Below are 12,587 nucleotides of genomic sequence, written 5' to 3' on the forward strand. Positions count from 1 at the left end.
TGCTAAGGAAGCAACATGTCTCAGAATATGTGTGAATATAAGCATTTAACTAATTTTGTTCCAGCTCCAGGACCCTGTGGCAAACTGGCCTGAGCAGTGAGGTCAGACCCGGAAGAGACACACAGCTTGTGTGTTTTAATAAATAAAAATATTTAACAAAACACAAAACACTGAACAAAACAAATGGTGCAGTGGCCAAAACAAACAGACAGACAAACAAACACGGTACGAACCAAAACAAGTATAGTGCTGAACTGTTTCAGCATCAATAGCAATTGTTTTCTAATTATTCCTATTTTTTTCCTCTATCTCCACACCCATTCTCCTCACAAGCACACTAACCCCGAGTGAGTGAAACGTGCACCTATATATACAGTTGTGCTGGGATTCATTTACTAATTAATTATTCACTAGAATCCCAGCACGTGAACTAATTTGTGCACTCCCCGTGCTCACATACTAATACACATTTTATCTGCATGTGAAGTGATTGTGAAATCCCTGTGCCTAAATACATATTACAACACTCATGTTACATAGCCCAATTTATATTCCGTGCCCACCACTATATCCACACATAACAGACAACATGAAACAAACATATATATATATATATATATATATATATATATATATATTATGTCCGGCAGTGTGATTACCTTTATAAAATTATTTAAACTTTTTTTTTTCTGACCTCCTAAATGGCAAATACTATTAACATTCATGAGAGGTTTACTGCTAATGCTCCCCTATTTGTGCCATTTTAACCTATAGATTTTACTCTCAGGTCATTTTCTCCAATCGAAATGTTCTCTCTGTTCCTGCTGTACACGCCAGCTGGAGCAGGGGCTGTATAAAAACAGAGACAAGTTTGCCTAACTGATTATTTCAGCCGCCACACGGTGGAGCACAGCCAAATGAATACTTGTGCCTACAAGGTACCTCTTAAGACCTAAAAACCTGATTTCTGCAAAGGGGGAAACTTTATTTGGACTTCTTTTGGTATCTGAAAATCCAACAAACTATCTCGTTTTACTAGAAACGATTACCAAAGTTAACAATATTTGTTAATTGACTGTAAAATCTCACAAAAACAAACAAACAGGCACATAACTTAAAAAGTGTACACGTTTTCTTAACATAGACACGCTGACATGATTGTGTCCAACGTTAGCTTCGGTTGCACTAAGGCTAATAGCGCTTGGTGTGTAAGCAGTAATGATGGGCACTTGGAGGCTGCGGCAAACTGTAGTCTGAGTCCTACTGGACATCTGATAGTGGCTGTGTGTCTGGGTTTTATCGGCACCTTTGGGTTTTCAAACAACTTGCTGGTTCTTGCGCTTTTCTGCCGCTTCAAAGTGCTGCGATCACCCATAAACCTGCTGCTGGTGAATATTTCAGTCAGCGATCTGCTCGTCTGTGTGGTGGGGACTCCTTTTAGTTTTGCGGCCAGCACGCAGGGACGCTGGCTAATTGGGAAAACGGGATGTGTCTGGTATGGTTTTATAAATTCTTGTTTGGGTGAGTTTTACAATCTATATACGTTTCCTTTTTACATACATGTCAACCTAATACAGTTGGTTTAGCTTGTTTCTGTGGTATCTGCTTTTAATGTCCATACTTTTATATATATATATATATATATATATATATATATATATATATATATATATATATATATATATATATATATACTGAACTGGAATGTTTTCGTCTGTGTGTTTATTTTTATTGTTTTTATTTATTTATTTAGTAGACGCCTTTATTTAAGGCAACTTACAGAGGACTAGGGTGTGTGAACTATGCATCATGTTATGTTAAGCTATTGCTCGTTTTTGTTAATGTAACATTTAAAAATAATCTGCTTTTTAAAAAAAAAAGTTATTCGTCGATCATGTTTATTACAGGTTACCCGCGAAGAAAAATACAAACATTCTTTATTGTTTATTCAGTAGTTCGTATGGTTCTGTGTTCTACAACTGAAAAATAGTCTGGTTGGTATTATATAACAAGAACATGTGTACCAGTACATAAATATATACTTACATTATATTCAAAATATAATGTCAGGTGCAAGGAGGTGCAACACCACCTTGCCTTTTATAAACAAATAATAAACAAAGAAACAAACGTATCAAGTCATTGCCCTTCATCCACAAATGTAGGGAAACCTGCTTGCAACTGCGGTCCTGCAGACAGTAGGTAACCCAAATAAGTATGCTGCAGCAAATACTTGCAGAGGCTAAACATCAGCAAGCTCAGGATACATGACATTAGACAGAAAACTACAGAGTTGGTATGGTAACATGGGCTTGTAAAGTAAGGAACAACATTCTGAAATGATTATTTTCAAACTGCAAAGGGTACACCTTTAATGTTTGTGGTATTGATTCACTACACAATTGAATCTGTGAATCCTTTAAACATTAATGTCCCTGCAATTTTATTTTGGCAATGCCTGATATTATAATTGGTTGTCTTTATTGACCATCTGTAATGTTGTTCAATGAGTTTGAAGTATACTGCACTGCATGTATTGCAGTAGGTGGTCCTGTGTTAATAGGTATGGTCAGCAGTATGGAGTAGTGGTTAGGGCTCTGGACTCTTGACCGGAGGGTTGTGGGTTCAATCCCAGGTGGGGGACACTGCTGCTGTACCCTTGAGCAAGGTACTTTACCTAGATTGCTCCAGTAAAAACCCAACTGTATAAATGGGTAATTGTATGTAAAAAATAATGTGATATATTGTAAGTTGCCTTGGATAAGGGCATCTGCTAAGAAATAAATAATAATAGACACAGCACAGGTTGGTCAATAAAACCATTTTGTACAGCACTTTTTCTTTGTTTTTTATTATTATTATTAATTTTAGTACTGAGGGACAAACAGGCTACAGTCAGGCAGGCCATGAACACTTTCTCTCACAGCTCCATCAGCACCTCAATCCTGAGCAGAACACCCCCTGCTATTCAGTCCTGGGTTTCTGTCCACCAGACTACCAATTTATGCTGAATTGTATGGTGTTTCTTTGATGTGAACTAATGTCTTCAGGAGTAACAAAGAAAGCAATTTCAACAACTCCCCCAATCTAATCAATACAAACCACCAAGTACAAAACCACTCAAGCACAATGCTGTCTGACACTTCGCAGATATTGCCCCTGTCCAGTAAACCAGCAGCCAATTTAAATTTGGTAGTTAATGGGTTAATGCAGAATGAATCCCTAAGAACTGTTTGTAATCAGTATTGAAATAAATGAAATATAGTAATCACCTTGAGGGATTCAGAGTTATCCAGTTATGAGGGGTATACCATTCATCAGTAAACATTCTCTGGAGGATTCCTTCAGTTCAAGGAAACTGGTTGGTTTAAAACATTTGTGCTTCTAAAGTTATAGACAATAGCAGCAGCTACAGTCATGCAGAATGCATTCAGACATCAAGAAAGCTTCCAATGATAGCTGTGCAATCCCAGCACAATCTGGATCTCAACCTTCATGCCTATTAATACAGGGATTCTGTCAAGAAAAGAGGTGGTGATTTTGTGAAGTGTTGAGAGCACTATTCCTTTGTACTCTATCCCCAACCCAAGCAATTATTGCATTAGATTCTCGTTACTGTAGACATATAGGGCAGTATTTTCAAAAGGTTGTAATAACTCCAGTGTTAATCAAGAAGTCGGTATGCAGCATTGATTTTGGCATTTTCAGCAGTCGTGCCTATTTCATTATTAAATAATCGTCCTAATGTGATTTTTGAAATTATGTTGATTTTTGAAGTAATTTAACATAAGAAAATAAATTCCAACCAATATTTATAGATGGCTTACAGTTTTTTTTTTCTTTTTAACCAAAAAAAGATTTTGGTTATTAAAAGAGTTGTGGCAAAATATCCTCCCAAAAGAGGGTAAATGACTTGTGGGGTTTCATTTTTATTTATTTATGTATTTTTTAATCCGTGACGTCCGATTTCTACCCACACGCCTGATAATCGTAAATCAGCATTTTAATGTGAAGTGTTCTAAATAAATGTACATTCTGCATGACAAAATGCAAATTTTTAATTGATGTTTACAATTTATACACAACATGGATCCATTATTTTTTATTTCCATTTGGCCGTCTCCCTGTACGCTAGTAGTTCCCATGACACTGAATTATGCTTCCATTCATTTTTATTGATCTCATTAACATGCATTTTGATTAACAAGTTCCCCTAATCTAGTTGTTGAGACAGGAAGTGATGTAGGTGACAATTAAGCTTTTTAATGTGAAATGCGTTCATTAACAACCTCATCGACTCAATTTCAAAGCATCAACGGATTGATTCAGTTAACACATTTCGTTTGAAAATCACTTGCTACTGTACTAAAGCTCTAGTTACAATAACACTGTTTTTTGAATAACACTGTTTTTTGAAAATCCTGCCCATAACTTCTCCATTAAACAAACTGCGTGCCTTAATCTCTGCTTTACTATGATTTGTACACACTTAGTCATACATTTACATATACTACATATATGTATGTTCTTTGAAGCATTAAAGAATGATAACATGTTCCCATGGTAAACATAATTGCCATTGAAACATGGATTATGAAAGGATAGTATCACCCCTTCATTTTTTTAATGCAATTATAAAACAGCTTGCTCCCCAAAATGTTTTAGAAACTATATAGAAATGTATATAGTGGAGTTTTATTTATTGTGTGGCATGTTGCTTTTTCTTTTTTGTACTATTATATATTTAGTTGTCTGGTAAACATAAAACAGCTATCAGTAACAATCTTAGTCTAGACATGTTATGATGACAAAAACTATACAATTAATTGACAAAAGCCTGTTGGCATTATATGTTTAAGTCTATTTATTTGATAACTGACATATGACATTTTCCATATCTCTCACAAAAAAGCACGGTTGTGCTGTCTTGTCTCTATGATGTCTAAACCAATGTCAGTAGCCCCTTGACAACAATACCCATTCACTTGACAGTTTTTTAACAGAAAAAAAAATCATTTTACTATGACTCCTAGGAGTGAGATAGATGTTCTTTCATTCTCCCATTTATTTCTGCATTTCAATCCCTGACAAAGGAAAATAGCCCTAATTTTAAAATAATGAGATGCATACTGTAGGTTTGATTCTTTTTAATTACCCAACAAACCCATTATTAACAACCCCAGAGAGACTCCTAGCAATGTCTTGCTGACTCGCAGTTCAGTGAGATGTCAGTAACCTGAACCTCTGGGAAATAAACTTTTACTGAGCTTAAGAAAAAAAAAATGGATATAATTGCCAATTCCAAAGACTCATCTATAAGAAATGAATGATGTGCTGAAGAAAGTTACACAGAAAAAAAGTTCTGAAGACTTTCCAATAAAGCTTAGCTTGTGCCTTTTAAAAGCTGATGACTGTCTGCTTGCCTGTGAGACATGGGCTCAAGCTGCTGTCTAGGGAAACAATAGAACACTGGATCTAATATGTGCAAATGGTGCATTTGGGACAAGTACAGATGGTTCATCTCAGTGCCTGTAATTGAAAGCCATCATAATGGAAAATTGTTGAGCATTGCTGACAAGGGTGGCTGTATTTTATACAAGTTTATTTATATGTCAGTAGTCGCTTGCCAATATATTTTTTTGGAAACTACATTCTCTTTTTACCCAGTTTCCATTTATTTAATCTTTGACCTCTCTAAGAGACTGTCAGCAAAGATACCATTAGTTTCAAATATGATGGTGGACTTTTGAGCACTATCAGACAACTGAATTTGAACCCCTGACCAATTCTACAGTTCTCCTTTCATTTATTATTCTTTTTTCTTTCCCTTCACAACATGTGAAGTGGCTTATTTAGGATATCTTGTACTGTTGATATTTTATTTTCTAAAAATAATAACATGTTTTTACATACAGCACACAGGTCATGTTGTTCCCCTGGTAACAGTGGTTTCATTTTATTTCCAGGTACCGTGTCTCTTATTTCCCTGGCTGTGCTTTCCTATGAGCGCTACTGTACAATGATGGGCAAAACAGAGGCAGATGCCACAAACTACAAAAAAATAGCCATGGGCATTTTGCTTTCCTGGGGCTATTCTTTACTGTGGACTTTACCTCCACTGTTTGGATGGAGTAGCTATGGCCCTGAGGGTCCTGGAACAACATGCTCAGTAAACTGGTACGCTAAGGATGCAAACAACATCTCTTACATCGTATGCCTCTTTATCTTCTGTCTTGTAATACCGTTTTTGGTCATATGCTACTGTTATGGAAAGTTGCTGTATGCAGTCAAGCAGGTAAGTTCAATTAACTCTATTTTATATAAAGTTCATTCCAATAGGATGTTAAGGAATACACATTTAGATCTACATTTAGCATACATGTATTGTAGATACTTATCTGCCCATAGCGTAGCTTCATAGCTTTAAATGCTGTTTTGAATGGACTTACGATTGTAAGTCGCCCTGGATAAGGGCGTCTGCTAAGAAATAAATAATAATAATAATAATGGTTGCTTTTACCCTTCTTTTTATTTATACACCTTCTTGGATGGTCACTGGTGTGTTTTAGTAAATATGCTGTTTTTCAGAAGTTATTTCAGGGTTATATAAACTCCCGAGGGAAATGTGCTGGTGACCTTAGCCTCTGACTCAAAAGGTATTTGTGAATTATACCTTATGGGGGATGGGGGAGGAGTTGTGAGGTTTGTGGCATAGGAACCCCTCAAACTGATATTCCTATATCAGCAAAAACGACTTTCAATGTGAAGGATCAGATAAGACAGTAAGGAAAGCATTCAACAGAAAATGCTCAAGACCTTATTTGGTGCAGTATAAACCACATACATTTGTTGCATAACAGTTTTGCTTTGTTTCATCTTGTTTGATTGTAACTGAATAGGAAAGATAGATTCGATTTTTTAGATGTATGAATAACAAAATCATTTATTTCTGATCCTTGAGTTTCTTTTGATATACTCTGAGGAGAGTTTAAATCAAAGATTGTTTTACCTTTGCTCACCTTTATAATACTGTAACAATTGTGCTGAGTTGAGATAGATATTAAGAATGGAACAAATGATGTACTCTCTCTAAAATGTATCTTTGATTTGTATATATATTTTATTCTCGATAGTCCCTATAAAAATGTATGCAGATTATTAATTGCAGTTTGTACAGCACTATCAGCGCTATGCATCAAAGCGGGAGGTCCTGGGTTCACAAGCCTCTGCTTGTGCGAACCAAGGTTCACCACATTGGTGTCAGAAGTGGACGCATGTACCCCAGAATGCACTTGAAAGCCTGTAGCCTGGTGAGCAAGTCTGAGGGTGGACTTGAGGAGGTAGGGGTCAGGGCTGTTAGGTGATGTAATATAAACATAAAGAAATATGCCTGATATCATCTCCTGAAAGGGAGCGCGGCTCTTTTGTACAGTGGTATCGGCGCTCGCGTCCCACTTCCGCCTGTGAGAAGCCCTTGTTGGTGTGAACTGAGGTTAGCCACAATATTAAAAGTATGAATACCAAACAGCCTTCAACCTGGCATTCATTCATAAACTTGTATGCGGAACATTTAAAACCACATGCTTTGGAATAGCAAATGTAATCCCTGGTTATTTCAGGATTTAGGGTACGTTAGTAAAATACAGTACAGTGATACAGTAAAGCTATCAATATTTGCGACCAAAATATTTGGCGAATCACACCCATAAAACCTATTTTGCTCCAGAAATGTTCGACGACCTGTTGCAATAGTATGTATTGTTAGTGGAATTTAATATTCGTGCCAAAAATGTTTGCGTTTTTTTTTTCATACACAAAAAACGCATAATAAAAGGCTCGCAAATATGTATGGCTTTACATTATACAATAAAACTATTATTAGTCAAAACAAAAAAACTGCTTGCCATACTTCTGTCTACCCATGCATGAGTAGACATTGACTCCTAATGAGGAGAGCTGTCAGTATGTTTCTTCTCTTAAAGGTATAATCAATCAATCAATTAAATCTTGTCATCCATTTTCCATCAGTGGGCCTACACAGATAAAAGTCGTGAGTAGAGCCTGGATTGCCCTCAAACATGTGTGCTTCTCTGCAGATGATATTTCTGGTGCTGCTCTGGAGAAAAGGAGAAACTGTTTTTTGGCAGGGATGGGGGTAAAACAATCATAGATGTGGCCATTCCCCAATTAGGTTATCAGTTGCTAATTGGGGAGTGGCCACGTGTATAAAAAGAGCCAGAAATCCTTTGTTTGTTGGAGGAGTTTGGGGTGATTTTTTTTTGTACCGGTTTGAAACGGTATAGTGAAGGCAAATGTCCAGCCTGCAATGTTTTGTTTTGTTTTGTTTGAATGTTTGTATGTTTGTTTTGTCCCTTGTGCCGTGTTTATTTGTTTCAGTGTTTTGTTTAATAAAGTGTGCGACAGCATTGTCTCTGGGTCTATTTCCTGCCAGGAACATCTTGGGCCGTGATGCTACTCTGTCACATGTGGTGCCAGAAGCTGGATAGTGCCACCTGTGACCCAGAGCAGGACTGCAGTTTAAAAAATTTAAAAAATCACAGCACACACACTCACCCCAAACTCCTCCAACAAAAAAGGTTTCTACCTCTTTTTTTACATTTGGCCACTCCCCAATTAGCAATCAATTACCTAATTGGGGAATGGCCATACCTGTGATTGTTGTCTGGGACAGATTTAACCCAATCTCTACCAACCTTACATTCCCACACACACAGTATTTACATGTTAGGGCTTTTGCCTTCCCACAGTGCCCCATTCCACATGTGTGCACATTGTGTGGCAGATGGATCCATGACACTTGGATGCATAATTATTTCTGTCTCTACTGTTTCTCCTCCTTCAGCCATAAATCATTAGCACAATTTTTTTATTATTGGTTCTTTCAGCTGCTATCTTTATTCAGTGCATGCGTAATTGCATATAATACTATTATGAACATGGTCTGCAATTATGCTTTCTAATGTCATGTATAGACTGCACAATGTTGCACAAATATGCAGAGCTGGCAAAAGTACATGTTTTAGTAGAACCTGAAAAAAAATATTTAGCGGTAATCTAAAGTAAATATGGCAGCCCACACTAGCTTTGAACACTCATATATATATATTCCATATATCAAATCATACATTTGTAGGTAAGACTATAAGTCAAGGATACAAACATTTGGCTGATGAAGGCTAAGCGCATGATTTAGTTGACTTATAGCTGGGAAATGTTTTTTTTGTTTGTTTTGGAAAATGTATCAGATGCTGCTCTAAACATTCACACTCACCAACTCCATTGGCATATCCTATTGGAAAAATGCATACAGTATACTAATACAAACTTGATGAAATGATTATATACCCAAATACAAGTATCCACAATGATAAAGCACACGATTAATATTGTGTTTTTATTGTTTCTTATTCTGTTCGACCTGTTGATATTTCATGCTGTATTACATATTTAAAAAGTAAGAAGCTTCAATGTCAGCTTTTTTTTTTAATCTGTCACCTTATTTATAATTTTAAGTAGTTCAGCAATGAATCAAATACTGCATTTGTATTTGTTTGATAAGTCCCTGTGAAGGAGTTCAAGAGCTGCTCTTCAGTTCAAATTGCCTGCCATAGATATACCGAACAGGTTCGAACAAGTGTCCTTACAGAAGTAAGAGCCAGCGCCATCTAGTGATCTTTTGATCAAGTTTGCTTGTGTTTTGCTGGCAACACACTGATGTGCACTAGATGGCGCTGGTGCTTTATAATATAAATACACTTTAATCTGCATTACTTACTTGTATCAGGCAATATAATAAAATCGATTGATCTTCTTTAAACCATGACAAGCCCAGCTTCCCTCCCTTACCTATGATAAATAGAAAATCAACTCAGACAAACAAAGTGTGGATGCTATAAGCTCACTGTTGGTTTCCAAAACATGATGTAAAGCATTAAGTTAGTCATCTAAGGAATGATCCCACCAAATGTTTTGCACTTGTGAGAGACAAACTAATCATTGACCCCCAGAGGTGATGAAACACTTGCCAGTTAGCCTGCTGCAAAATGGAAAAAAAATAAACAGTGGACAGGAATTCAGATCTGCTGTATATGAACCGGGATGTAAATGGTCTGCCACCAGAATTTAAAACTGCAGATATTTCTGCAGGCTGGACATCCCATAACCCGAGACACTGCCAGAATACAATACATTCCATGATCGCCTAGCAACTATAGAACTGTGAATGGCTATTGCACATGGACAAGGCAGTCAGGTTACTGAACTGTGCAAACATCAGAAAAAAAGGTACAGGTGTTATTTGCTTATTGTCATTTTTGTTCATGTGCTCAGTCTTCTCATATCCCTTGTGACATGTTGTTCATCACATATTTTTCAGGTGAGAAACTCTTTTTAGTTCGGGAATGCCAGGCTAGTCTACTGATGCAGTCTCTACTGCTTGTGTAGGTCTATGTTAAGGGTTATTCTATCGTGTTATTATTATATTGATCTCAATGTGAAGTAAAATATTTCCGACGTTCTTCATATGAGAACTGCCCAATAATCCCCATGGTGCTATAAAGCAATATGCTAGAAAATGCCCCATAATCAATCAAGGGTGGCTACAGTCTTACTTAAGATATAACATGGGCAATTTAGTGGAGATGCACTAGTTCTGTAACAATACTGTTTTTTGTGCATCAAATGAACTGTTGATTTTGTAGTCCTCCATTTTAATTTTTCTCTTTCGTCTGAGACAGTATGAGTTAACAGTAGTTAATTTGATCTATAGACTAGAATAATACAACATTATTGGTGTGGTTTAGTGGATTACTTTGAAAACCCTAATGACAGAAACACCTGCAAGTTCATCTTTTGCTTGAAATGATAGTAAAAAAAAGGCTTAAGTGTTTGTAGAAAAAAAGAAAAGTCCATTCTTCCCAAAGTATAGACACATTTTGTCTCATTACATTTTAACAAGGCAGTTTTTATGATGGACTGCAAAATTACAGGGCTTGTAAACCATGTTTCCATGGGCTCTCTTTAACAAGCTTGCCACATTTTTAAGTCTTGCAAAACATGATGTACTGCAGAAGTCATCGGATAACAATGCAACACAGACTTTATCACTTTGTACCAGCAAAGAAAATCAATTTATAGTTCATTATACAACAATGCTCTCCCGTTGTTTTCTATGGAGGTCAGCTTTTCTGTTATTACTCTCCAGCAAAACGGCACGTAAAGCATGGATGAGAAATGACACTAATTCATGAGACCTGCTCTAAAAATGCTTCACAGGGACCCTAGGACCCTGCTTTCAAAAACATAACTCTTTCAGTGGACTACAATGTATTTCGAACCAATTAAGGTAAAAAAAGCAAATAGCTTTTAAAAGTTGTAGAACAGTAGCGATAACGTCATTGCTGTGGTGTGTTTCTGTGCAATAATGAAACTCCCTGGTTGGAATAATGCATTGACCTCAGGTCTCAGGCTTTATTGACCCAGGAGTCCCATGCATTTTTTATGTTTAATAAACAGATGCAGGTAATTTGGTCCACTCATGAGCACCTCAACATTTAAGAAATAATTACATAAATGAATAACAAATACTATTGAACTGAAGTGTAACTGCATGAAAGTACAATTCATTCTCATTAATACAAACTCAGACAACAGAAATTCGCTCTATACAGACGTGCTCAAATTTGTTGGTACCCTTACAGCTCATTGAAATAATGCTTCATTCCTCCTGAAAAGTGATGAAATTAAAAGCTATTTTATCATGTATACTTGCATGCCTTTGGTATGTCATAGAATAAAGCAAAGAAGCTGTGAAAAGAGATGAATTATTGCTTATTCTACAAAGATATTCTAAAATGGCCTGGACACATTTGTTGGTACCCCTTAGAAAAGATAATACATAATTGGATTATAGTGATATTTCAAACTAATTAGTTTGTTTAATTAGTATCACACATGTCTCCAATCTTGTAATCAGTCATTCAGCCTATTTAAATGGAGAAAAGTAGTCACTGTGCTGTTTGGTATCATTGTGTGCACCACACTGAACATGGACCAGAGAAAGCAAAGGAGAGAGTTGTCTGAGGAGATCAGAAAGAAAATAATAGACAAGCATGGTAAAGGTAAAGGCTACAAGACCATCTCCAAGCAGCTTGATGTTCCTGTGACAACAGTTGCAAATATTATTAAGAAGTTTAAGGTCCATGGAACTGTAGCCAACCTCCCTGGGCACGGCCGCAAGAGGAAAATCGACCCCAGATTGAACAGAAGGAGAGTGCAAATGGTAGAAAAAGAACCAAGGATAACTGCCAAAGAGATACAAGCTGAACTCCAAGGTGAAGGTACGTCAGTTTCTGATCGCATCATCCGTCGCTTTTTGAGCGAAAGTGGGCTCCATGGAAGAAGACCCAGGAGGACTCCACTTTTGAAAGAAAAACATAAAAAAGCCAGACTGGAATTTGCTAAAATGCATATTGACAAGCCACAATCCTTCTGGGAGAATGTCCTTTGGACAGATGAGTCAAAACTGGAGCTTTTTGGCAAGTCACATCAGCTCTATGTTCACAGAC

At 36.7% G+C, this 12,587-nt stretch overlaps 1 protein-coding gene across 1 annotated transcript in view; it reads left to right on the plus strand.

The window, feature by feature from the left end:
* Positions 1-904: 904 nt before the first annotated feature.
* LOC117416984 (vertebrate ancient opsin-like) overlaps positions 905-12,587 on the plus strand; it is a 41,031-nt gene continuing 29,348 nt past the window's right edge. The window contains exons 1-2 of the mRNA XM_034028520.3: positions 905-1,521; positions 5,967-6,295. Of these exons, the coding sequence (XP_033884411.3) occupies positions 1,155-1,521; positions 5,967-6,295 (696 nt within the window). The 5' untranslated portion in view covers positions 905-1,154. The remainder of the gene's footprint in view (positions 1,522-5,966; positions 6,296-12,587) is intronic.

This window comes from Acipenser ruthenus, chromosome 12 (genome assembly GCF_902713425.1).
Source record: "Acipenser ruthenus chromosome 12, fAciRut3.2 maternal haplotype, whole genome shotgun sequence".
NCBI classification, from domain to species: Eukaryota; Metazoa; Chordata; class Actinopteri; order Acipenseriformes; family Acipenseridae; genus Acipenser; species Acipenser ruthenus.